The sequence below is a fragment of the Gossypium hirsutum genome, chromosome A05 (genome assembly GCF_007990345.1).
Source record: "Gossypium hirsutum isolate 1008001.06 chromosome A05, Gossypium_hirsutum_v2.1, whole genome shotgun sequence".
Classification (NCBI taxonomy): Eukaryota; Viridiplantae; Streptophyta; class Magnoliopsida; order Malvales; family Malvaceae; genus Gossypium; species Gossypium hirsutum.
This window is the reverse complement of record NC_053428.1, coordinates 33104602-33132332: the sequence shown is the minus strand read 5'-3', so window position 1 is coordinate 33132332 and position 27731 is coordinate 33104602. Positions and strand designations below refer to the sequence as shown.

General features: G+C 34.0%; 3 protein-coding genes across 7 annotated transcripts; all 3 read left to right on the top strand.

The window, feature by feature from the left end:
• Positions 1–5937: 5937 nt before the first annotated feature.
• On the top strand, positions 5938–11010 carry LOC107904439 (5-amino-6-(5-phospho-D-ribitylamino)uracil phosphatase, chloroplastic). The gene is made up of 11 exons (XM_016830828.2): positions 5938–6098; positions 6185–6304; positions 6595–6663; positions 6766–6870; positions 7180–7234; positions 7612–7685; positions 8088–8171; positions 8257–8397; positions 8719–8784; positions 9534–9643; positions 10472–11010. Exons 1-11 carry the CDS (start codon positions 6003–6005, stop codon positions 10638–10640), a joined length of 1089 nt encoding a protein of 362 aa, XP_016686317.2. The 5' UTR covers positions 5938–6002; the 3' UTR covers positions 10641–11010.
• Positions 11011–14618: 3608 nt separating this feature from the next.
• LOC107904438 (uroporphyrinogen decarboxylase) lies at positions 14619–18646 on the top strand. 4 transcript variants are annotated; one of them, XM_016830824.2, is made up of 6 exons: positions 14619–14945; positions 15899–16014; positions 16723–16833; positions 16963–17151; positions 17614–17739; positions 17873–18646. In XM_016830824.2, exons 1-6 carry the CDS (start codon positions 14840–14842, stop codon positions 18386–18388), a joined length of 1164 nt encoding a protein of 387 aa, XP_016686313.1. In that variant the 5' UTR covers positions 14619–14839; the 3' UTR covers positions 18389–18646. The 4 variants fall into 4 exon arrangements, with proteins under 4 accessions (XP_016686313.1, XP_016686314.1, XP_016686316.1 ...); XM_016830825.2 differs by having other exon boundaries at positions 14673–14942; XM_016830827.2 differs by having other exon boundaries at positions 14690–14942; positions 15908–16014.
• Positions 18647–20070: 1424 nt separating this feature from the next.
• LOC107904441 (CBL-interacting protein kinase 18) lies at positions 20071–22906 on the top strand. 2 transcript variants are annotated; one of them, XM_016830830.2, is made up of 2 exons: positions 20071–20547; positions 21085–22906. In XM_016830830.2, the coding sequence occupies exon 2, from the start codon at positions 21410–21412 to the stop codon at positions 22733–22735; it is 1326 nt and encodes a 441-aa protein (XP_016686319.1). In that variant the 5' UTR covers positions 20071–20547; positions 21085–21409; the 3' UTR covers positions 22736–22906. The 2 variants fall into 2 exon arrangements, with proteins under 2 accessions (XP_016686319.1, XP_016686318.1); XM_016830829.2 differs by having other exon boundaries at positions 21081–22906.
• Positions 22907–27731: the final 4825 nt, after the last annotated feature.

The window sequence follows — 27731 nt, the reverse complement described above, 5'->3', positions numbered from 1 at the left end:
TGCAACGATCTTCAAATTACTTTGGGAACTCCACTCTTGCCTTTTCTGTTTCCGCTAGATCATCCAGGTCAAGGAAAATAAGATTGGTTAGATTATCCCCCGGGTTAGAACCTGAACCTGTCGAAAAGTTCACCGGTGTCGAGTTACCGGTCTGGTATTAGGGTCTAATGTTAACGGATACCCTTTGTGTATACGCGTTGGTTGTGCTTGGGTGTTTGTTGGGGTAAAGCCTGGAGGATAAGCAGGGTCCTTGTTATAGTCCCCAGAATTAACTATAGGGCTTTTTCCTTTTTCTAATCCTCCAGCCAGCAACTGGGTTAACTAGCTCATCATATTTCTTTAGAATTCTAGCATTTTATCCATCATATCTTGTTGAATTTTGGCCAATTGCTCTTGCATCTGTATTTGCATTTGCTCTAATCTCCCCAACCTTTGGTCCATTTCTTTAGTTTTTCCTCGTGTATCGATATTTCAGGGTAACTGCCAAGATTTTAGGGTCCTTTTGTGAGTTTTAATGCATATGATGCAATGCATTGCTAATGCATGAAATGAATGCAAAAAAAAGGCGTTGATTCTGATTCAATTCTATTAGAACAACTTTTCTAGAAAATAAATCTCTTTACATAAAACAGATATTTATACGGCCTTGTCCTCATACTGTCGACAAAGGCATTGATCCCTTTCTTCATATCCGGAGGTTAAGATCAAATCTTGTGAACTTTGACAACGCTGGCATGGAGCTCTATGTCAATGACAGTTGCTAATGTAGCATTGTCATGTCAGCTACCACGTCAACAAAAAAAAATCAATTTTTTTAAAATAAAAAAATTAAAAGAAATATTTTTTATTTTTACTGGAATATTGTCTAGGCTCATTCATTTTAAAACTTAATTTTTTAAAAAATTATAAAAAAATGTTTTTTAAAATTTTCATAAATTTGTAAAAAAAATTATTAAAATTTATAAAAATATTAAAAAAAGTTAAAAATTTTCAAAAAATAATAAAAACTATTTAAAAGTTAAATGTTCAGAATGAATCTGGACATATGGTTGCCCAGGTTCATAATGAATCTATTACATTAGCTGTGACGAGTTCCCTCATTTTAACTTCATACTTCTTTAAGTTAGTTAATGTGAGTATCCTACCAGCTTTTTAAACATCTATTACCAAATTAAACTCGATGGATCCATTATAGTAAGCTTATACCTTTATATTGAAATCCTTCGTAGAGTTTGTTAGCTTTTTGTTGTAACAAATGTCATCAACTTTCAAAAGCTCCCATTTGATGTGAAGACTTTTCAAATCCCCTTATCTTCCATGATTGTTGATTTCAAACTTTCCATCCGCATTTGGATATATAGAGAAATTTTGAACCCTTTTCAAGCAAGATTCTCAACTGGGCAATCTTTTCCATGGAAGTTTTCCATGTTGTTTCCAAACATTCTGAAGGCCTGCAAGTTGCCCTAACACTTTGATATAGAGACCACCAGTGGCTTTTAGATTAGCATTGCCTGCATACATGTTCTAGATATGAGAAAAATGGAGTGATTAATGAAGAAAAAACAAACAAATAACAAATAGATTTTCAACATATGGAAATGTCAATCAATTTGTTGTTCACCTGAAAGGCTTTCATTAGAGTTGTTTCTCTTATGTCAAATACTTGTGTTTCCCATTATCTTCTCTAATTAGCATGAAGGAACCTCCACGTATGCCATTTGATCCTAGGCTTACAACCCCCAAGCAAAAGGAAGCAGCCACTACTACATTGGCGGCATGGCCTCTATTCTGGAGAATATTCGTAGTAGTTTATCTTTTAGTGGTGAAACACCCTATACCCGACCAGATCACCAAGTCTGAGCTACGGTGTGCCACATTCATTGCTGAAACAATTACAATTTATTTAGATACGAATGTATAGCACAATTCTATATTTTACTTATAAGCATGTAATAACATTATCAACTAAATTCACAATTTAGTAATTAGATACTCAAATTCATATAACATATGATATACCAAAAGTGTCGCAACTAGATAGGTACATGTAAAAATATTCAAAAACATAAATACACCAACATTGCTAAGTCTAGGATCTTCTCTGGATGCTGAAGTCGAAATTTAGGATCTCGAATATAACCTAGCCTATACATGGAAAACAAATTGTACGTTGAGTAATTAACTTAGTGGTATTCCTGGTATTCCTACAATTCAATATTAATGCGAGTAAGTTATTGAAAAATACTTAATAATTACACCTATGAAGGCATCCTACTAAGTACATCATTTATACCGCTTATGTCCATTTAAACAAGTTTCATAGCCTAGTTCAAGAGTATTCCACATTAGCATACTACATTCCAAATCGAGTCGATTGATTCATCCAAATTTTTCGGATCATAACCCACTATACGTAGTCTTTCACAATTGCAGTTCATATTAAATCTCATTATCAATTTTTTTTATTCTAACACTGTCCTATACAACATAATATGCCTACATTCATACAAGTTCCAATATTCAATATATGTACATATGTACCAACTTACCATGTAGTATTCAATTCATAAGAAATTTAGTTTCTATCTATTATCATCTGTAAGTATTAACATTTATTCAATTATGTTGCATTTCATCACATCACATTACACTACTAATTCAAATCAACCAATCATTATCTTTTGTATTAGCTCTCAGGCTCATTTAACTGGTTTGTAAGTCATTAATAATTAACTATGTTTGTAAGTCATTAATAATTAACTATCATATTTATACACCTGCAGTAAAGTTTCGTAACATTTACTCGTTTTTAATCTATATTCAATCCAAAAATGTAATTATTAACCCGAACATAAAATAGGGCTTAATTGCACAATTTCAAATTCTTGAAAACAAGAACTAATACCTATGAAGAGTACCGATAGAAAATTTAGCTTCAAAGTTTGAAAAACACTTTATTTAAGTCATAGGTATCAATACCTGTAATGTAGTATCAATACCTATTGAAAAAGTATCAACACCCATTTAAGTATCAATATCGTTTTGACATTTTGTTTGTCTATTAAATCAATTCAAATGGTAAAGTATTGATACCTATGCCATAGTATCAATACTTATTTGCTAAAATGGTAAAAAAATTTCTTTAAAGTACCTACTTCATGCCTAAACCTAAAATATATCGAATGATGCCTTCGGCACTCATATGACCTATACAAAACCACTTCACAACATACATTTTATCATTCATATACCAATTTTTCATTCAAGAACACATTAAACCATTCAAGTATCATGCAACCATATCAATTCACTTCCAAACATCATTGAAAATTGGGATGCTTACTAACTTACTTATTCAACATCAAAGCATGATCCACTACAATTGTACATTCCTACACCAAGCATAAAAATCATATAGAAATGCATACTCAATTCATCCACTCATGACTAGTCCATATCTAACACATTTCCATAACATTTTGCTTACCAATTCATGGCATTATTAGTATACTATTTGTATATCCATTTCACATACCTAACAACAATTTCATTCATACCTTATCCAACAATTCCACTACCAACATCACCCAATGTCCTTTAGCTACCTACCATATTATTTCATACTCATTTCATACTTGAAGCATATCACAACACAATTATATACACATGACTCACACCATTATCAAATAGCATTACATACACCCAATCTATACAAAAATACCAAATCATCCATCAACTTAGGATAATATAAACATAAAACTTCTTTAAGTGCATGCTCTAGTTATGTACTATTACAATTCATATATCATCGTTCTCTATTCATCATCAATTCATCATGCAATATAACATAATTCAGCACAAATTCTCAAATTAATTTCATACTTTCATCAAATTACGCTATTTTCAATTCTATTCAATCTAATTTTTTTATCTCGATACTCAACATATTCACACTAATACAATACAATTAATCTCTTACGACTTACCTCCATATCTTACCATATAATACAACAGAAATATGCGACAATTAAAATGAATTGAGTTATAGAAATACAAATCAGAAACTCGTCTCAATCATCGTCGACTCTTGCATTTCCTTCCCCTTTCGACAATCCTACATCATTTTTATGCTACGAATAATAATTTAGTAATGGTATAATATCAAATTCTATTCGTATCACATTCAATTCTAAGGTCATAAATATTTTGCAAATTATTCAATTTAATTCTCTATTTCAATAATCAATCAAATTCACACCAAAACTATTCGATCAGTCAATTTATTGATTCAAAATACTTTATATCATCCCATTATGTGCATATGAACAAATTTTATTTACAAAATTTTCCTAAATTTTTATATTTTATTCAATTGAGTCCCTAAAATCGAAATTGTCATAACTTTCATATTTAAGCATCGATTTTGAAATCAGTCTCAATTTCATCCTTCTAAAAAACTCTAATATCAATAATTTCATAAACTTAACATCAATTTTTCACACTTTAATCCCTATATTCAAAATCAAACATTTAAATTTTATAAACTAATCTTTTTTCATTTCTAAGTTTAAAAGCTAACATTTTAACACCAAAAATTTTAAAAGTCATTAATGGTATCATTTCCAAACTTTAATAGTTTTGAAAACTAATACTCGAATTAGTTAAATCGAGCTTCAATGATTACAAAAAACATAAAATTTATGAAGAACGGGCTTTGTATACCTTACCATACAAGAGTCAAAATTCAAGCTCTCCAAAGCTCTCTTCGATGGTGATTTTTGATGGAAGGAGGAAGATGAAACAATGTTTTTCTCTTTCCTTGCACCTTTAGCTATTTGTTTTTATTTTTATTATTATTTTGCTTTTAATTTTAATCGTAAAATTATAAAATTTAACATATTTTAATCAATCAAACTTACCAAACCGTCCACCACCAATTTAAGAGGTTAAATTGCTACTTAGACCTTGTTTCAATTATTATTTAAGTCCTTCAGCAATTAAAAATCTATAACGATTAATTTTTATTATTTTTCTAATTTAGTCATTATACCTTAATTAGTCACTAATTCAACAAAATTACATATTCAGAATTCAATTTACCTATATAATAACTCTTTAAATATTTAATAAAAATATGTATGGACTCAATGTATGGAAACGAGATTTCGATATCTTATTTTCTAACATCACTGATTTTAGGGTCACTAAGTTTGTACTTTAGTTAACTATCCATTTAACAAATTAAAGGATCAAACTCCGATTAAACTTCATACTAATCTCGTAAATATTAAATAACAATATTTACGGATTCAAATATAAAAAATGGGGTTCTGAAACCACATTTTTCAACACAACTGAAAATGAGGTCATTACAAGTGGTGTCAGAAATAGAGATTTCGGAACCCCATTTCTGATGTTCGAGTCAGTAAATATAATTATTTAATATTTACGAGATTAATATAAATTTTAATTATCTTTTTTTTAACATAATCTAAATTCAAAATTTTCTCAAAATAATTAAAAAATATATAAAACTATAATTTACACAACCAGAAACCAACCATACCAAATCTAATATCAATCCTTAGGACAAATAATTTTCTTAAAGAATATAAAACTATGGCGTAACTTAATTTCATCCAAAAGCTAATTCCTTGATTAAAATTTAGGATATTAAATAAGAAAAACAGTAGAACATTTAAATTAATAAATCCAGGAAGAAGTAAATTATTACTTTTGTAGAAATCCAAAACCAAAGTAATTATCGATTTTTCTCCCTTTCTATCTTTTCTAATTTTTGTGGAACGAGCAAGCAGAGCTTCACAATCTTGATAGTCACGTGATATCCAGGTGAACCTTACACGTGCATTTCAATTAAAATAAAAATATCCAAAAAAAAAAAAAAAACCCCAAAGCTTTGTCATTATTTTGTTTTTGGTACATTACAAAGCTTATTTCTTTATCTCTTGTCTTGTGTACCTTTGTTTTCCAGGCGAAAGAAAATGGATACTAATTTCAGAACCTCTTCTTCTTTACTACAGCTGAGATCTTCTTTTTGTTTTTCTCCTTCAGTCTCTTCTGCAAAGCTGAGATTATGGGTTTGTTTATTTTTTCTTTTCGTCTTTTTATTATCATATTCATTTTAAGTGGTTTATTGATATTAATCGCTTGTTCTTTTTGACAGAAATCAAAGCGGTTGAACTTTGTTCAGCATCGGTTAGTGATAAAAAATTCGTCTGGGTTTGATGAAGATTGTTCTTTTGATGGCTTTTCTGTTAAACCCAACAAGCTTTTCATGCAAGAGGTACCCTTTTCTCTTGTATCTTGGAGTAGGTGGTTCTTGGAAATTGTTTTAATTGTTTTAAAGTAGCAATTTTTTATTACTGGGTATTTTTTTGTGTGATTTTTCTCATGGAAAGAAGGTAGCTTTTCGTTAATATCTGAGTTTATGGTACATTCCCTGTGAAAGAAGATAGTTCTTGGTAAATTCTGTGAATTTAGTAGAGGAGTTGTTTTGGGTTTAGTTTTGTTTTTTCTTTAAATTTTATGTGTCGATAAATTTTGATGGTTTTGTTCATGTTTTATGCCCTTTAGGCTATTGGAGCCGAGTATGGAGAAGGTTTTGAGACTTTCAGGTTGGACGGGCCTTTAAAGGTTGATGTGGTAAGGAATTTTAAGTTACTCTTTATCCATTCGATTGGTTTATCTGGTTTTCTACAAGTTTGGCCATGTTATTATCCTACGGATTTCTTTTGGTTCGAATAGGATTTCTTAAATGATAGATTACAAGAGGGTTTTCTTAAGCGAATTCGCTATGCCATGAAACCGGATGAAGCATATGGTCTCATTTTCTCTTGGGATGATGTGGTGGTAAGTCTCAATATTTTCCCTATACAAATAAGTCATATGTTGATTGATTTATACTTCTGATTGACCTTTTATGCATATTTGCTTGGCTTGTTGATTTGGAATTAAATACTATAAATTAAGCTTGTGATATAGTAGTCATAACCAACTAAAAGGTAAATTTTTATAATGTAAAATTTTCTATCTTTACTTTTACTGTTAATCAGCTTGGCTTTATGCTTGAAACTTCTTATGCTATGTGGCGTTAGATGGGAGTACCTTGAAAATTTAAATTGAATGTTAATTTATACTGTTTTCATTTTTGGCATGCAGGCAAATACTGGAGCTCTCAAGTTAAATGCTTGGAAACAACTTGCCTTGGAAGAGGGTATGTACATGCACCTTTGTGGCTTCAGTATAAATGCTAGGAATTGAGGGAAGTCGGATAAGTTATGTATGTTATCATGTATTTTTTTCTTCATAACCTTGTGTAGATGATGAGAGTCTTTAATAGATTCCAATAAATCATCCTTTATAATAGTTAAAGAGGGTTTTAGATTTATCAACATTGAAATCAGCTGGAAGCTTAAAGGAGCTTTGATTTTCCTTCTTGTATTAATGGAGAAGTATCTTAGCGAGTTTGAAACCCTAACTTGAAAATGGAATTGATTCCTTTTGCTAATTGAGCATGAAACCAACTATTGATTTAGAAAATTTTCTGCCATATAAAAATCCTAATGGTTTTTTTTACTGAATCTTGTGCAGGAAAGGAAATTCCTCCTGAGGCTGATGCTCAAAAGTTGATGCTTTATGCAAGTGCTGATCATGTATTGCATAAGGTTCGGGTATTTTTGATGCTTTAATAATTTGGATTACGTTTTCGGATGTTCAGCTATTTAAGCAACTTAGTGCTCGACGCTCTTTTAGTAATTGGGGATTTGAGAGGGGATGTAGCTTGTCACTGTGATGTGTTGTGAAAAGCCAGAAAGTTGCAACAATTATTGTCATAAAATTATTGGTTCTTAATTATGATTGTATTTGGTGTCTTCACTAGATAGTATATCTTTCTTTTTTCTTATCGTAAAATTTAATCTCAGTTATAACAAATAAATAGGAACGAAAGGTGTATTAGATGAGGGTTTCTTGATTTCCCCTTAAGTTCAGCTTTCTTGATTAATCCCATATGCAGTCATATTATGCTCTCTTTTTTATGTCTCTTGTGAGTTTCCCAACATTTTTAGATTTTGCGCTGGGAAACCATAGAAAGTGAAGTAGATAGATTGAAGTCGAGGCTCTCACAGATTTATTATGATAATCTTGCAAAGGTGAGTGCTTGTTTAATTGATATAATGGGTTTTAAATTTGTCTTCCAAGTTAACAAACAATATTGCTGCTTTCATCTTCATTCAGCTAAGAAAACCAATGGAAGGTCTAGAAGAATGGCTTGATGCTGTATCTACAGCTCACATCCCTTGTGCTGTGGTTTCAAGTCTTGATCGAAGGAACATGGTTGATGCTTTAGAACGAATTGGCCTCAAGAAATATTTCCAGGTTCTTTGTATTTCTAAGTATTTTATGTTTCTCTTGTATGGTGGCAACCAATATCGTTGCAGTTCTTTTGCTGTCTAGAGATGCCATTTTTTTATAAAACTTTTCTACATGAAGACCTTTTCTAATCTTTCCTTTGTTACTGTAGAAGACTGTTCATTTAGGGGAAATTGAATAATATATGGATGATCTTATGCATTGTATAGTATGGAAAATCTGTTCTTTATGTTCCATTCTCCAATGATGGTCTCAAGACCATATATAGTCAATGAAATTCAGAGGTAGTAAGGTTCTAATCTGGTAAATTTCTTTAATTGTTCACAGGCAATAATTTCTGAGGAAGATGGTATGGAGTCAATAGCTCATAGATTTTTGTCAGCAGCTGTGAAGGTATTTTCCATTTAAGATCAAGGCTTCATGCATCTCACCTATCATTGTTAGAGTATTTATTCTCTTAATTATCAATATGGTTTGGGACCTACATTTGAGTTTGTCATATTGCCATGAGAAATTTTTAGATAGTATTGCGATATATTTTTTCTGGGTGAAATTTATTTTATTTCTTAAGATGTTTGCTCCAATATTTGGCAAATTTCATTATTCTCAGTTTTCTTTAAGTAACAAGGAGAAATTTACTGTCTTATGGGTATGCAAAAGAGTTGTCTTCAATCTTTGCCATGTTAACCTGCAGCTGAGTGTTGTGTCTGCTCACTCCACAATACCAGCTGCCACTGGCATGACTGAGAGTTCTTAATGAAGCTTGAGTGTGTGTTTATTACCGATTTTAGGCTTGAAAGCTTTCCAATATGTCAATCAATTTGAAGCACTTGCTAAATGCTATATTCTTTGTAACAGATGACAATTGCAAGAGTTAAAATGGTGGTTGAGATAATTTCTATCTATGCCAATTAGGTTAAAGATACTTTCTATCACTGTTATTTTAGTTTTTTCTAAAGTATATATGAAGCACCTGCACTTGAATGCATTTAATTTCTTGATTATTGAGAATGGTGGTTGAGTTTTTAACCTGTAGCCATAATAGATGCCTTTATAGAAAGAAACTATTGAAGTTGATTACAGAAGCTTCTTTTTGTTGCTAATTTGTTCTCTTTTGATAAATTCCTATTAATCCCTTGCAGCTGGATCGTAAACCATCTAAGTGCGTCGTGTTTGAGGATGATCCACGTGGCATTACTGCAGCTCATAACTGTACAATGATGGCTGTGGCATTGATTGGCTCCCACCCTGCGTATGTGTTTCATTAACATAGAAACATGCTATCATTCCTACATGGACACTTAATTGCAGCATTTGATAGAAACCATTTATGAAATGTGATATAGAACCGAACCCCTGTTCAATAATAAATTATCTGATATAGTTCTGCTATAGCTTATAGGAAGCAAATAATAAAACAGGGATGTAACCCTTGGTCTTTTACACTTGGGAATAAACCTCAAAGTGACCCTTTTAAGAGTGGTTTTTAGATCTATGTTTAGAATATGCATAGTTCGTGCATATGACAAACGTATCAATGTTGCAAGTTTAAGAGATACTTTACTGGAAATGCAATCAGATTAGCAGAAAGCGATAGGGGGTTGTATTCTTATCGTCCTTTTACTAGAGAAATCACGTGCTATGTTGCTCCGTCTCTTCATTTCATTTCTTGAGTATCCATGTCTGACTTGTCCCAGGTATAGGTATAGGGATATGACCCTCCAACTACTGGCAAAACTTAGAAAAAATTGATCATACGCATGTTTGGTGTATACCTCCATTTTGATACACTTGAACCAGAGTAACATTGGTCATGTGAACAATTATGCTTCATTTCAAAACCTTCTCAGGCAGAAGATATTAGTGAAGTAAAAATTAAGCCTTGATAAATGTCATAACAAACAAACATATTGTATGATCAATTTTGGGCAATGTATTGATTTGTTGTGCTTGGTTTTTATGTCATGATTAGATATGAAGGAACTTGTTTTCTTACGCTTGTGCACCTTTCTAATCTTTGGGAAGTCATCTGAAACCTGCAAATTAGAAATTGATTGACATGAAAAATGAAAACATGCAGGTACGATCTAGGGCAGGCTGATCTTGCAGTTGGTAGCTTTAATGAGCTTTCAGTGATTAATCTTCGAAGATTATTTGCTAACAAGGGTTCTACTTTCATGGACCGGCAAAAGCAGATCATAGAGAAGACTCCTCCGAAAAGGAAGCTTACAGTTGATACCATCTTCTGAATCATTTTCACCTTCCTTTCATTTCAAAGTTGTCCCTGTATTTTAAGCGAGAGCGCAGTTTAGGAGATAGTTGTATGAGCCATGAGTACATAGTTGTATGATCCATGTTACTCTTCATTTTCATGGTATGGAGATACATACATGTATCTGGGGCTGAGTCCGAGTAACATAGGTCCACAGTTTACTTTAAAATTTGATTTAGTTAGGAAAATGTTGTCCCATATATCATTCGACTGATTGTACAGTAATTGAGTTGTCATCATGTGAACTTCACAATAAACAGTAACTGTTGGAGCAGACGAATCTCTGGACAATCCGGATGGCCATTGTAATTTTGTGCAGAATCAGTGAAAATGATACCCTTTTTGCATTACTTTTAGCCAAAGGTATTTCTGTTTTTTACTCTGCTATTTCATAATGCTTATATCACGGTCCACAACCATAAAAACGCCTTTATGTGCTTGCCAAGGACCAGGATGCTAATATGAGTTGGCTAAGTTCGAAGTTCTTAATTTTTGCATTTGCCTTACCTAAGCAAATACAAAAATATGAAAATAGGGCAATACTAACCCCATTCAGGAATTTAATGTCAGCAGAACAATATTTTCCTTGCATATGTTAGCACTTAGAAAAGCTTCTTAATAAACAAAATGAAAGAAGAAAACATTTGTTTTGGTTACATATCTAGAAATGAGGCGCTTTCAAATGCATGTATTCATATCCAACAAATATTCATATTTGAAACTAAATTGCAAAGCAAGACAAGTGAAAACTTAATGAACCTGCACTTGCTCGAGGAGACAACTATCAATGCTCGGTTTCTCATTTGCCACATGCTAAATCACCAATCTCATCGTAAACTCTATCCCCTTTACCCGTTAACTGGACTCAGAAGTTGAATGTTGAATAAAAGTGACTCCATGGGTATACTAAAATTTTCCAAGTTTTTCTATATATTTGGAGGACCATAGCTGCCTGTCCTATTTTACTTACCCGTAAGTCCTGATTCTTCTCGTCTGGTTTGCTCAACAATTCTCTCCTAACCATAAACTAATTTCTCCATCATGTAACATGTAATCAATTGATAACACTAGAACTCTTTAGAGAAAATCATCCTCTATGCATACGTACCCGCACAAACAAATGTGGTTTTAGACAATAAAACAACAAACATGATCAGAGAATATGAAATGCACAAGGAAAACCCGAAAAAGCAATAAGTAGCATATAGAATGTACTGTATTGAAAGAAACATCAACAAGTTGGTTTGGTAAACAAGACAACTCAAAAACTGTTAATTGAAGTGCGAAAGCCGAGCCAGGTTTAGAAATTTGATCTCACCATTCTTAACTACTAGACCGACCACTTCAGAACACATAAAGATACAAATGCCACGTAAAGAATGCTTATAATGAGACAAGTTCTCTCATAGTTTCAAATAGCACTCCAGTAACTCAAAGCAGTGACAGAAACACAAACTAATAGCCATAGAAGTTATTTTGGGTTAAAACCAAACCATGCAAATGGAATAAACAGCACATTTCTTGCTAAATTTCCATAACTACACATCAGGTAACTTAGCAGTTCAGGTACGAAAGATTTATAGCATTTCAGGCTCATTCACATTAAGCTACTACCATGAAGCATGAAAATATCTGATTCAAGCAAGAGTCCTCACAATAAATAAAGGATCAAGGCATAAAGCAAAGATGGGGAAGCAAGTAAGTACAAATTATGCATGCCTTCAAAGGAAAATTAGTAGTTCCCATTCCTAGGAAACTTGGTAAAAAAATAAACTTTATTCTATTCGGTGCCTTAACAATATCTCCTCTAGAATTGACCGATATAGCTCTAAAAGTAAACTCCATCCTTGTGGAAAAATAATATCTATTTTACTTGGACCCAGGTGTGAGTGTCAGTTACAGGTATGTTCAGTTTTTTCTTTCTTCCATATACTTGGAGGATACTTGGAGGGGCATATCCCCATCTCATACAGACATCCGTGTATGCATCGGAAACAGATATCAAATGCAAGTACTTTAAGAAAAATGAAGAGTCAGAGCAGCATGGTATAATACAACAAAAGCAGGTTCATTTTTGCTTTGGCAGTGAACAGAGGAAACAGCAAAACAACTTCATTTTAGATGAATATGGTTTGATTTCTTTTCACGGAAAGTAAAAATAATGGATCATATGCATCAATCAATACCAAGAAGTAAAAGCAATTAAATAACCTCAATTTTGTTTTGGATTGGAAGTGACCTCAAGTTAAAAATGTCAAAAAGAGTACAAACAGAAACATCACGAGAGTAAAAGAACATCAAACTCCAAAGACACATCAAACTAAGTTAACATCACCCTTAAAACAAAAATTTGCATGATTTTGTACCATAAAAAAAGAATCAAGGAAACTGAAGTTGACAGTAACATCGCATTCAATCAAGCTATCATACAAGCATTCAATATGCTAATAAAACTCAATTAACTTTACACTTTATTAGGGCTTCAACAACATTCCTATTCACAAGAAGTGATTAAATCATACTCTAGATGAACTCAGATGGAGAACTGGAATCAGGCTTCCCATTATCACCTAATCCTCCGGGATGCTGCAAATTTTGTAAAACTTGAGGAGGCAAACCTCCTAAACCAGCTGCTAAACCATCATTTGCTGAACCATAAAACTGACAAAAAAGCCTAGCCATAACCCCGAGAATCTGCATTTGGTTCTGGCATGCTTCCATATGCATTTGCATCATTGCTTTCTCATGTTCAATTTGCAATCCCAACAACCTCTCCCTCCACTCCATCGCCTCCTCTTCAAGCTTTTCCTCCATTTCCCTCCTCTTCCTCCTCTCCTCATCCAATTCCTTCTCTAACCTCAATCTTCTTTCACCTTCCTTCCTAGCCCAAAATAGCTCCCTTTCCTCCAACTCCATTTCCCAATCCTCCATCCTCTCCTCCCTCTCACTCCATAACTTTTCTTTCCCAAACTCCATTTCCCTCCTCTTATGCTCCCTCTCCATCTCAATTTTCTCTCTTGCAAACTCTCTTTCCTTCCTTTTCTCTTCCCTCCTCACCACCCCATCTCTCAACTCCAATACTTGTGTTCCAAGCAATCCAAAACCCTTGCTTCCTCCTACACCTTTCCTTGATTTTCTAACACGAGAAATACCAATATCACCAAATTCCCTCTCCCCTCCAAACTCACTCTCAGGCCCCAGCTTCTCATCGCCACCATCATCCCCGTCTCCATCGCCATCAACACCATCATCTTCCTCTTCCTCCTCGAAATCCTCACTATCAATTGCAAACCCCAAGTCACAACAATCCTCAAACAAATCACTCCCATTACCATTACTTTCAATCCCTTTCTTCCCTTTTACTTCAAGTTCCACATCACCGAAAACCTCTTTGTACTTCAAAAAGTTTTCCCAATGGTTCTCACCATCTTTCCAATTAAACTCATCCTTTGAAATCCTAATCTTCTGCTTCACCCCTAAATACTGGTGCCTCATGTTTTGAACCTTAATAGACACATCACGCCAAGACCATTTGAAAGGAAAAGAAATGGGATCTTGAAGATGATGAACCGAGTTAACATGATCAGCTATGGGCTTGAACTTTTTCTCTCTGGTTTTGAGCTTGGATAAAGTTCCTGAATTGAGAAGATCAGAGTATTTGGACAAAAGAGTTTGTTCTTCAAGCTCTGACCATTTCTTACGTTTCATTTTTGTAGGAAAAGATCTTCGGGAAGGGTCTTGAAAATTGTTTGAACAAAAAACTTGAAATTTGCAGGTTGTCTGAAAATGGCCAAGGCACAGACAGAACTCAGCAAGTTGTTTCGAGAGATTTGGGTTTCGGGATTGATTGTTTTTTTCCTTTTAGTGTAAAAATTAAAATGACAATTTTTTTATTTATAAAAAAGGGTCAAAATAATAATAAAATAATAGGCTTGGCATTGGCCAACAGTAAAGTTGAGGTGGCAAAAGGAGACGACACGACTTTGGGACATTTCTTTAAAAGATTACATTTTACCATTTCCTTATCTTTTTTCTATCTAAACTCTAATTCCCTGTCAAAGACCCAGCAGCAATGAAACAAGCTCTTAATAGATGAGTTGAGAGTTGAGACCCATCTTCAAAATCAAACTCTAACACTGAAACTTTGTCAGGCGGTTCTAATTGGAACCAAAAACAATGTCTTGTACCTCAGTTTCTTCTTTTACTGCTTCTCTCTTTGTCCCTTCAAAAAGTTCATCTTTTTCCAATCATAAGCGCAGATTCATCCAATGTTCTCTTGGTGGTACTCTTCTGTTTTCTTTTTCCTTTTAATTTTTCAACTTTATTTTCAATCTTAAGATTACCACTTTGTTATTTGATTTGGATTTCCTGGTTTTTCTGGCAAGTCAAAATTTTGGAACGTTATAAAATTAGGAGCTCAAGCATGAAAACCTCTAGCCGGGTTCGGTTGTTTAATGTGTTTTAGTTATGAGTTTATGAGGCTAGTTGAGATGCAATTATGTTTTTAAGTGAATGAAGCCCATTTCTAGTCTGGGTTTCTATGTGAAAAGTTGCTTGAAATTATCGATGAGATAATATCAGATGTGAAAATTAGCAGCCATTGTTAGATATGATGGTGAATGGTGATTAGTTAATTATGTATAATTTTCTGATGAAGTGGTGGGAATGGTTAATTATAGGTGAAAATTGAAATTATGTTAGCTATGCTTTGATGAGACATTGGACAATGGCCTGCTTGCAAATGAGAACAACCATAGCATTGAAAGGCATTGGGGGCTTTTCTTTTCTCTTCCTTTTTTGTTTTCTTGGGAAAAATCAAAGGAAAAACTGGAATTGATTTTCTTCTATCTTCGTGTCTGTCATTATTCATAATTTTTACTGGTTATATAACAATAGCGTGCTTGATACCAATGCATGATCATGATCATGCAATTTAGTTCTATTGTGGCATGTTTGTGTTGATGATTGATTGAAAAGTATAAACAGTATTAATCTGATTGAAATTACCTTGGTTCTGTCTGATTTCAGCATGATATATAGTTTCCATACATTTGCATCCCCTTGTATGCAAGCATAGCATATTTCACTTAGCTGAATCATTCACACCCTTGATTCTCCACCATTCTTATTCTTCAACTAATCTCTTTGATCAGGCCTGACTGCATTATTGAGCCCTATCTATGTTTTGCTGAAAATGGCTGATTTAATAGTTTTATTTGTGAAATTCTCATTTAGGGGCTGTAGTAGAACCAAAAGCTTTAGCAGAACCCCTGTTGCTCAATGCTGTTCGAGGGCAAGATGTTGAAAGACCACCAGTTTGGCTTATGAGGCAAGCAGGGAGGTACATGAAGGCAGGTTTTTAAATCAATGTGGTTTTAAAAGCATTTTTTTAATGATCTGCATTTACTTTGGAGATTGGATACCTCAAACTGTAATATGTCTGCTTCATGTTTCTGCTATCAAACCCTTTTTTGAAGAAAAAGAAAAAAGAAAAATTCATTTATGTTTTCCTTTGATAATCTAATAGAAGGATCAAAGTAGGCTATATGATATACAAAATGAGAATTCTAAGGTGCACAAAGCATATCATAATTTCTAGCCGTAGTGTTCTTTTAAGGAGCCTCATACATTCAAAATCCAGTCATTAAAGAAAGAGAAGAAAAGAAACGAGAGTAGATTACATGATAATTTGGAAAGAAAATTTCCTAAAGAACCTGCCACGTGTTTGTAAGTTATCTGAAAATCATGCCTTTTATGCTTCTCTGAGATTAAGCATAAATGAAATGTTGTATTTTCTGATATTTGTGCTTTTTTTTGTGTGTGTGTGTCTGTGTGTTGTACTTTTTGTTTCTTTTTGCAAAGCTTATGCTTTGATACCATCTTTTATTTCACTTTTGATTTATATGCATGCAGATATTTTTTCTTTGACCTTTTCTTATTCTAATTTCAATGTTTGTATCTCCTTTTTGCATCTCAAAGAAGTGAGCAGGTCATTTCTGTTTGTTTCATGTTCTATTTCCTTTTCAATTTTGTCTTACTTCGAATGTTTCATATTGTAGAGCTATCAAATAATATGCGAAAAATATCCTTCCTTTCGTGAAAGATCGGAAAATGTTGATCTTGTTGTTGAGATTTCCCTGCAGCCATGGAATGTTTTCAAGCCAGATGGGGTAAGAAATTTTATTTTGTAATCCTTTTTTTTTGGAGTATCAAGAGAGCCACCCTCTGCCCTCCTCATATGCCTGTTGCTCTTTGCGTATGCAAGTTATATTTGATAAAATCATTGTATATTGTGACAGGTCATTTTATTTTCCGATATTCTCACTCCTCTCTCAGGGATGAACATACCTTTTGACATTATCAAGGGTAAAGGTCCAGTTATCTTTGACCCTATAGCCACTGCTGCTGATGTTGATCAAGTGAGAGAATTTAGCCCCGAGGGGTCAGTTCCATATGTTGGTGAAGCATTGACAATCTTGAAGAAAGAGGTCTATATTGACATTTCTTATAGTACCATCCTAAATTGAATTTCTTATATTTCCCATTATTTTAGGGCTTGGTTTTCTTTAGTAAAACATTGACATCCTAAGTTGAAGATTCAGAATGTTCTTAGATACGGAAGGCAAACAAATAATAGGATTAATTAGAGAAGCTGGTTAACATTAATGTTCCCAAACAGAAAGGTTTGCCCTTAGGTGTCTCTGAAGCAGTATTTTGCTTCAATGATAATTGATTGAATACAAAATATTTATCCCCTAGTGCTTTCCCAGTCCCTTGCATCACCCCCTATCTATTATCTGAATTTTACCATTGTTTTGTTCTACCATTTTATACAAGGAACTAGCATAATTCTTTTAGAACTTGATTGATAATGCTGTTGCCAAGTTAATGTTGCGTTTCAGTGAATTCAAAAGCTAGTGTAGACTCACCCCGTTTCTTCTTTTTGCCAGGTAGATAACAAAGCTGCAGTTTTGGGTTTTGTTGGCGCTCCATTCACTCTAGCATCATATGTGGTTGAAGGTGGTTCATCGAAGAACTTCACAAAAATAAAAAAATTGGCCTTCTCTCAACCCAAGGTAGTTAAGGTTTATGTTTGTTTTTTTGCTTTTGGAACCAGTCCTTGTCTTAAATAGCGACATAAGTGTTTTCTGTTTGCCAGTGAACAATGTTATTAACTGGGGCGAAAGTGACCTCCTTTTCCTCCTACAGGTACTTCATTCTTTGCTTCAGAAATTTGCGACCTCCATGACAAAGTATATTCGGTATCAAGCTGACAATGGAGCCCAATCTGTTCAAATATTTGACTCTTGGGCAACGGAGCTAAGTCCGGTGGATTTTGAGGAGTTCAGCCTGCCGTATTTGAAGCAAATTGTAGATGCTGTAAAACAAACCCATCCGGATCTTCCTCTAATCCTTTATGCAAGTGGATCTGGGGGCTTGCTTGAAAGGCTAGCTTTAACAGGTGTAGATGTAGTTAGCTTAGATTGGACTGTTGACATGGCTGAAGGTAGAAAACGACTTGGACACGATATTGCTGTCCAGGGAAACGTTGATCCTGGAGTTCTATTCGGTTCAAAGGACTTCATCACCAATCGGATACATGATACTGTGACAAAAGCTGGTAAAGGGAAACATATATTGAATCTCGGTCATGGGATTAAAGTTGGTACACCTGAAGAAAATGTTGCCCATTTCTTTGAGGTTGCTAAAGCAATCAGGTACTAAAAGCAATACCAGATTAACTGTTTTCGGACCGAGTAAAGCTTATGCATCTTCAGGTTATTTTTTTTTCAGCCCTTGATTCTTCATTTGTATTTCTCGGTACACATTCTCGGATACGGTGCTTCAAGAAAAATGGAGCCGTAGGAACATAAACTTGTTGGAATTTAGAAAGTTCCGTTTGGTCTTTTTTTCAGTTTGTATTTGTTTATGTGCTTGAGCTAACAAGAAACTCTAAATTTGGAAGCATTCTCATTTGAGGCATTGCTGGGGCCTTCTCAGTTCCTGTTTAGAAAGTAGGTCTGAACCTATATATAAAAAGTTTTTTTATAAAAAATAAAAATAATAATAATAACTGATGAGTTGCTATTTCAGGGTAGTTTAGTTATCTTTTATATTTGATTCAATTAAGTTTCAATTTTTTTAAAAAAATAAAATACAACAAAATAACTGACAATTTTTTTATACAAATGCATCTAAAATCTAAATTGAATCATTATCAGTCCTGTTAAAAAAAAAAAACAGGGGACTGATGGGAGCGTAAGCAATCATGTGCCTCGTGAAACTTTAGACTTTGAGTGAAATATTCCCTTCATGTTCAGCTTTGTATATAATGGGCTATGATAATAATAAGATAAGATATAAATATGTAGCAGGGGATCACAATCTTTGATCCCATCCCATCACAGAATGCTAAAAACAAACCAAATTTGCCCGTCAAATTTACAACAACTTTGGTCTTTTTTTACAGCTTAAAATGATGATGAAATCAAAAGTCATTTGAGAGAAATGTTGAAATAAGCTTGGCAAGCGAAAATGGAGGCCAAAAAGAGTTTTAGATTCCAGATTCAGCTTGGATTATAAAAAGTCAAAACATGTAACATAAATAGAATCTGATCGCTGGTTTATGATTAGGGTTTTGGCTTAAAAAAATTATAAGTTGCTTACCTACTGGTTTTGTTTGCTAGTAATGAAGTGTCCTAATTATAATTTTTAAGCTTTCAAGGCATGCTGATATCATATCAGAATATAGTTAAAAATGGTTGGCAACTTTCACTCAACTTCCAGCCAAAAATAATTTATTTCCAGACCTTCCAATCACCAAATTCTGCTCAGCAAATATGCTAATGCCACCTCAATGATCATTTCTATATACACATTATGTGAATAGTTATATACATGATTGGTGAGGTCTACCTGTACCAATTGTGCACATCTAGGGGAATTTTAAGTCTTTTAAAAAGGATTTTGGTAAAATTGTTCTTTTAAAACCTTGTTAAAAAATAGTTGATGCCAAGCCTTGTTATTTATCTCATTTGACATTTTTGAAAAGGATAAAAGAAGAAATGCAAAGGAAAATGCAATATGATGGTTCAGCCCTTGGGGCCTACAAGGAGGACTACCAACCACACAAAAGTGCTGTACAAACGTTTTCAAAATTTAAGATGTGGGGTCCAGGCAAATTTTATGGAAACATTCAACCCTGTTGAGACCTGACACCAATCAAATATTTAATGACTCCAATCCAAGGGTTTCATTTTGTCCACCAACTCATGTCCCATGATGTCATCTGTGAACTAGTGGCCTTAAATGGCAAACCAGTTTTGGAGCCAACACCCCAAGAGTCTATTTTGTAGGTTCAATAATGGTGTTCCAATTTTCTTCAATTAATGCCTTAAACCTTGTTGAAAAATTAAGAAAAAAGAAAAAGAGGGTTTGGTTTTTGAAAGAAAAAAGGAGAACCTGCCATTTCTCCCCTCCCTTTTAGGGTGGCCTTTTGTTTTCGTTCTTAGAAAAAAAATTAAATGGGGTTAAGTTGTTTCCTTTCCTTTTGTATTAAGCATGGTTTGTTTGAAGCAAAAGCAGAAAGATTTTGAAGTTTATTCTAACAAAAATGGACACTGAATCCCCAAAATAGCCTTATGATATTTTATCACCATTGCTTTGCATGTCAGTTTTGACTGCAGTAGAAAAGACAGGCTATTGTCTTAACCCACACTTTATATAACATAAGCCTTTCTTTATATAGCTCAAAACCAGGAACATCAATTATTACATCTCATAATATATTCATTGTACTTGCAACAATTGTCATTCATCTCCATCCTTCCACCACTTCCTCAAAGTCCATCCTCCTCAGTTTAGCCCTTCTTTTTCCTTCATAGGTAAGTTTGAGTTCTTCCTTCTTTCTTTACTTCTCTATTTTTTGGCTGAGTTTCTTTGTTGAATCATGTTCATCTCTTGGTACTTTTTTTTTTTGCCTTCTAAAAATCTAAGCTAACATGAATTTAAACTGCAAAACTATGCTCACACCTTTAAATGTGATCCAAAAACAATGTTCTATTCTTTTATATGTTTTTGCTTTGCCTTTTGGTCATATCTCATCTACCTTTTATTTGCTTAGAATGTTCTTTTTCTCTTCAAGATTTAGCTCTAGGATCCATTGTATATGTCGTCCATCCATACCTGTTATTTCTTTATCTTAATATTTTCAGTCCTTTGATTATGTTGATGAAATATTGTGTTAGCTTTAAGAGTTTGTTTCCATATCTTAATTTTTGTCCATCTTGGTTTTGTTCTAATATTTAGACTGATTTTTCTATTCATTCTGTACTTTGAAGCATGAATTTGGAACGCATATATATGATGCATTCCTGTTGATTAAATCATCCTTGACTTGTCTCTTTGTGTGATATAGACAGCTTCCAGACAGGTCCAGGGAATGCAGAAAGATGTGCTTGCATGCTGTGAACTTTTTATCTGAAGCACATAAAGTTGTATCCGGTTCTGAATTACCCGCATTCATTCCCGATGATGTTGGATGCTCAACAGACAGTAAATTCATTCCCTGTATCCATATTGTAAATAGAGTTGAAAGTAAAATCTCTGCCATGTTGAAGGGTGACCTCGTTGAAGACGGTTGAGCACTCCGGTTATAGCCACTCCTGCTCTTTAGATGTTATACATATATATAGTTACTGCAGGAGATAAAAAATTATCTAAGGGTGTTAAGATTTGAACTTTAGAATGGAAAATAAAGGGAAGGTGTTGATGCATAAGTATGAATTCGGAAGATTGTTAGGACAAGGAAACTTTGCCAAGGTTTACTATGCAAGGAATATCAAAACCAGTCAGAGTGTGGCGGTTAAGGTCATCGACAAGGAGAAAGTTTTGAAAGTGGGGATGATGGACCAAACCAAGAGGGAGATATCGGTTATGAGCCTGGTTAAACACCCGAATATCTTGGAGCTTTATGAGGTGATGGCTAGCAAGAACAAGATTTACTTTGTTATGGAATATGCCAAAGGTGGTGAGCTCTTCAAGAAGGTATCTAAAGGGAAGTTGAGAGAGGACATGGCAAGGAAGTATTTTCAACAACTGATCAGTGCAGTTGATTTTTGCCACAGCAGAGGCGTTTATCATCGGGATTTGAAGCCGGAAAACTTACTCCTGGATGAAAATGGAATTCTTAAAGTGTCGGATTTCGGTTTGAGTGCGCTTGCAGAGTCTAAGCATCAAGACGGGTTACTCCACACAAGTTGTGGAACCCCTGCTTATGTAGCGCCTGAACTTATAAACCGAAAGGGTTATGATGGAGCCAAAGCCGATATCTGGTCTTGTGGGGTGATCCTCTATGTTATGCTTGCTGGTTATCTGCCATTTCATGATTCGAATCTAATAGCAATCTATAGGAAAATAAGCAAGGCAGAGTACAAATTTCCTAATTGGTTTTCACCTGAAGTGACCAAGCTGCTGTCAAGAATCCTCAATCCGAATCCGAAAGCTAGGATTTCAATCGCAAAATTAATGACAAATCCGTGGTTCAGAAAAGGGTTTAACTCGAAACCAATTCAGAGTAAAGTTGAAAAAGTGTTGGTTCCAGCCGATGTCGATGCAGCTTTTAGTTCTGAGACTAAGTCCAATGCATTTGAAGCAAAGAAAGACATGGCTAAGGTCACTAATTTGAATGCCTTCGACATCATTTCTTTATCGAGCGGATTCGATTTGTCCGGACTATTTGTGGAAAATGACGAGAAGAAGGAAGTGCAATTTACGTCGACACATACGTTCTCTGCCATAACATCTAAACTAGAGGACATTGCTCAAAACTTGAAGTTGAAAGTTAAGAAGCATGGAGGGCTAATGAAAATGGAAGGATCCAACGGAGGTCGAAAAGGCGCATTGGCTATTGATGCCGAGATATTTGAGTTTACCCCATCTTTCCACTTAGTGGAGCTGAGGAAATCCAGTGGTGATACATTGGAGTTTCGAAATATGTTTCAACTGGATGTTAGACCAGCACTGAAGGACATTGTTTGGGCTTGGCAAGGTGAGCCGCTTCGCTCATCCTAGCCGTCTTCGATTCAAGTATTATTTGCATAATGTTTTTAATGTTTCTCTTTGTTGAATCATTGTTAGGCAATTCAAGTAGGATTTCATTGTGTGATTCTGGCATTTGGGTGTTGTTTAGTAACCATTTTATTAATGTTTGTGAATGATATCTAAGTTCAGTTGTGTTGTGCAGTTAATGCGTGAAAACAACAATCCAGCTTTACTGTTTTTTTGCTTCTTTCTTTTTTTAATTTTTTCAGTCTATTGATGCATCATGCGTACATAAATCTCATGCACTCTTAGTTATTAATATGATGATATATCATCATTTGCGTAAAACAAAAAATATTGAAGGGTTTAAAAATAAATATAAATAATTTTATTTTTTTTAAAATATATTATTATAATGGTTAAACATAAATAAATAAAAAAAACTCAGAAATTCAAAACCTCAAATCCGATTTCAAACTCAAAGGCAAAGGTAAAATTTTCTTTTATCCTCATAGGATTACTGCATTCGTAAATTGATACTATCTCTTTTTCTGTAATTCTCTAGAAAAGGTGGTTATTGCATTTGTGAACTGATGCCATCTTTTCTTCCCGAATTCTCCAAAAGAGATTTACGAATAATTTCTTCTCTGATGGTAATTCATAGCTAATGCAAAGCCAAATTTCTCTTTTGACCCCACAAGTAGTCGCAACTGAACTGATACTATCTCCTCCTCAGTGATTCTCCAAAAGAAATTTACAAATTTATCATGATTGCGGCATGATTAGCCAGTTGGAACTTGATGGTGCCATGATCAGCTTTACCACCATAGAAGAAATCAAGAAACATGTTTTGTCTTATTTGGATCGTAAGCAATATGATATTTTTTCTTGCGATTCACAGTTTATTACAGATGGTAGTGTTTTTGTTGTGTTAACTAGCACTTTTACTATAAAGAACGAAACGATTATCAAGTTCAATCAGCCTTTCATCTTTACACAGATGGAAACAATCAATAGTTATTTCATCTCCAATGATATTTTCAAATTTCTTGATGAGAATGAAATGGTAAGTGCTCTTCTTATCAAAGATTTTCCAATTGTTGTTTCTAGTTCGATAACTGATCCTATAAAAAGTTCTTCAATCACTCTCTGTCAAAGGCGTCCTAACCGCTGTTTCAAGTTCGATTCAAAATGGTGTCTCAATCCTTCTTACCGAATATGTGAGCTGTGTCTCGTATTTATCGAACAGTTTGCAGGTACTTAACACAGCCCGTATCGTGACACAAGGACTTCAGTATCGCAACACCAAAGTCAATTGGCAACGCCATGACGAGAAGCTTCCCGATGTTGCGATGTCGCTATGACGCGAATGGGGACGTTATGGCGTGGCGACGTGTTTCCCACAAAAACTGGGTTTTTTCTTCTAGTTAAACTCTACTATCTTTTCTTGGTTGAACTCTGATTACTTTAGGAATATTTTAGTCGTTTTAGCCCTTTAAACTTAGCCTATTTAAAGGTGTCTCGTATCCTTGTTTCTAGAAGACAATTAAAGATGTAATACTGCAAGGCTTTTCTTTTAGAGGTGACAAGATGTAGTCGCAGATGAATTTTAGTAAGAGTTTTCATGGTAACTATGAAGATAATTTTGTACCCGTTTTAAGAGAACTCTATGAGAATTGAGGTTTTATTTTCGAGGTTTGGATTTGTACCTTTAGTACATTTAGGTTTATTTTCTCTATAGTATACTCTCGTTTGTTTATTCATTTAGTGAAAAGATGAAGTCTCCTTAACCTGTTGTTTTTATTCTCTTTAGAAGAGTTTTCCACATAAAATAAAATTTGTGTTTTATTTTTTCTACCCTTTTTTTTTTCTTTGCTTATACGGGTCAATCCCCAATAGAATATGTTCCAATTACTGTTTCGACTCCGGTACAATATGATGTGCCAACTTTTCAAATAGAAAATATTCCAAATTCTATTTCGAATTCGACACAATGTGACATGTCAACTCTTCATATCGAAGATGTTCCAAATGCTGATGTTCCTATTGCTGTTTTGTAATGCCCTCACACCCGAGACCGTCGCCAGAGTCAAGCCTGAGGTGTTACTAAACTTAATTCATCAATTTAACAGCTCAAACAATTTATTTTTAAAATTTCCAGACAAGCTGGCCAACTGCATCACAGTCGCTTAAAAATTCATATCTCGAGTTCCGAAATTTGAAATCCAATTCCGTAAATTTTTCCTGAAACTAGACTCATATATCTATTTACTAATTTTTTTCTAGAATTTTTGGTTGAGCCAATTAGTACAGTTTATTAGTTAAAGTCTCCCTTTTTTCAGGGTTCGACTACTCTGACCCCTGTGTATTACGAATCAGATATCTCCCTGTACAGAGTTTCAATGACTATTCCGTTTGTTTTTTATAAAAATAGACTCAATAAGAATTTCATACATGTAAGATAGAACTCCTAATTGTGTTTTTGTACAATTTATAACAGGGGATACAGAGATCACTCTGACCCTGTTCCACCAAAACTTAAATATCTCACCAAATATAACTCATATACCTGTTTTGTTCCATCCATATGAAAATAGACTCATCAAGATTCAATTTCATAACTTACTAACCATTTAATTCCATTTCTACTATTTTTAGTGATTTTTCAAATTTACATCACTGCTGCTGTCAGATTCTGTTTTATGGCAAATTTTACTTTATTATAGATTTTCATGGATTAAATAGCATTTTAAACATACATAACAACAAATATAACTTAGATTGGCCATTCCAATGGCTAATCATTTACAAACCCTTTTCTTGCCAAACCATAGCCATATCATAAGATCATTTACACAAAGTGAGTATTTTGCCATACATGCCACATTCAAAACACACAAGCCATTTTACCAATTTAGGCCTTCGGATAGTGTGGACGAATCTTCGACCTATCCCGATTCTCAAGCCGGCTTGTCAACAACTACAATGAATGAAAAGAAGGGGGTAAGCATAGATGCTTAGTAAGTTCACATGCAAATAGCAAATAACATAATCATGCAATTCCACATAAAACATCATTTGCATAAACAACATCAAGACATTCGTGTTTCGTTTGCATTTAATATCTTTCTACGATTTCATCATACCAAGTTCTCAACCTGAGGATTTAAGCACATACCTGTCAAATTTTCTCATTCACCACACTTACCAATATATCACCTTTGTTTTAGGCATTCTTCTCATTCACTTAAGATTCACTCGTTGAACACATCAGAATATAATTCGAATACGCGGATTTCATGAACATAAGTGCCATACCCGTAACTAGACAAACTCAATAGCCTGCGGAACTTATGTAGCCAAGCTACCATGTAACCCGCCCATAAGTGAACTCGGACTCAACTCAACGAGCTTGGGCGTTCGCATCCATAAGTGAACTCAGACTCAACTCAACGAGTTCGGAACTCAAATATCCCACTGACATGTCACTTGTATTCTAATCTATTCCCAAGGTTCAAACGGGCTTTTTCCTCGATTACACATCTTTGCCGTCTTCCACAGAATATCGGAACTGATACTCAGTGATAGTTCATACTCATCAAGTAATTCACATAATTACATATTATTCAACAATAACCACAAAACATAACATTTCATGATAATAATAAGCATCATATCATATAAAAAACATTAAATTGCTTAAAATGACAATTATGTTACTACATTTACACATGAACTTACCTCGATACAAAATTATTAGCAATCGAGCCTATACTTCGTAAACTTTGTTTTTCCCTCGATCGCGACTTGAGTCTCGTTTCTCTTGATCTATAATACCAAATTAATCTTATCTAATACATACATTCATCAAAACAGCATTTAATACGAACTTTGGCAAAATTACATTTTTGCCCCTAAACTTTTGCATAATTACACTTTTGCCCCTAGGTTCGGGAATTAAACTTCATCCCTTATTCTTATGTTTTATGACATGCTGATCATTTTTCCCTTCTATGGAAACATCAAATTCACACTCTAACATGTACTTATGACTATTAGGTATTTTTACCGATTAAGCCATTTTACTTGTTTTCACTTAAAACCGAGTAGTACAAGTTGTCTAACATAATTTAAAACCTCATATTCTATCATAAAACACCAAAATACACAAATTTCACCTATGGGTATTTTTCCAAATATGAACCCTAGGTTGAATTATTGCTAGCATAAGCTTAATCGAGCTACCGGGATTCTAAAAACGTAAAGAACATTAAAAACGGGGCTTGGAATCACTTACTTATGGAGCTTGGAAGCTTGAAACAAACCCTAGCTATGGAGAACCCTTGAAATTTCGGCCTAATGAAGAAGATGGACAAAAATTGGCTTTTAATTTTGTTTTTAATTCATTTTAATAACTAAATGGCCAAAATGCCCTTACTACTAAACTTTCCAAAAATTCCATCCATGTCCAATTTTTGTCCATAGACTTAGAAATTGGTCAAATTTCTATTTAAGACCTCCTCATTAATATTCCAAAGCAATTTCATACTAAAAACTCCTAGAATGCAAGTTTTGCAAATTATTCGATTTAGTCCCTAATTTCAATTTAAGCACTTTAGGCATAGGATTTCATCACGAAATTTTCACACAATCATGAAATCATATCATAAACATCAAAATAATTATAAAATAGTTATTTCTATCTCGGATTTGTGGTCACAAAACCACTATTCCGTTTAGGCCCTAATTCGGGATATTACATATTTCGAGTCCGAAACAGCATGACGTTCCACCTATTTATATCGAAGATGTGCCTGTTCTGAGCTCAACACAGAATGAAGTGGAAACTGTTGGTATTAATGAAGGTCTATCATCTGTTTCAGATTCAACGTAACATGATGAACCAATTTTTTCTATTGAAGACTTTCTAGCTATTGTTTCGAGTAGGAAACAACATGATATGCTAACCAATGTTCTTTCTAAGAAGAGTTTTCTATACATGGAGCATGCTTTGGATGAAAACAAT

Bases quoted from the DNA above. Each gene is read 5' to 3' on its own strand.
- LOC107904439 (XM_016830828.2), top strand. From the start codon at position 6,003: ATGGATACTAATTTCAGAACCTCTTCTTCTTTACTACAGCTGAGATCT. The intron at 7,686-8,087 runs GTTCGGGTATTT...CAACATTTTTAG, and splicing joins CTGATCATGTATTGCATAAG to ATTTTGCGCTGGGAAACCAT. The intron at 8,398-8,718 runs GTTCTTTGTATT...AATTGTTCACAG, and splicing joins GCCTCAAGAAATATTTCCAG to GCAATAATTTCTGAGGAAGA.
- LOC107904438 (XM_016830824.2), top strand. From the start codon at position 14,840: ATGTCTTGTACCTCAGTTTCTTCTTTTACTGCTTCTCTCTTTGTCCCT. The intron at 16,834-16,962 runs GTAAGAAATTTT...ATATTGTGACAG, and splicing joins ATGTTTTCAAGCCAGATGGG to GTCATTTTATTTTCCGATAT. The intron at 17,152-17,613 runs GTCTATATTGAC...TCTTTTTGCCAG, and splicing joins TGACAATCTTGAAGAAAGAG to GTAGATAACAAAGCTGCAGT.
- LOC107904441 (XM_016830830.2), top strand. From the start codon at position 21,410: ATGGAAAATAAAGGGAAGGTGTTGATGCATAAGTATGAATTCGGAAGA.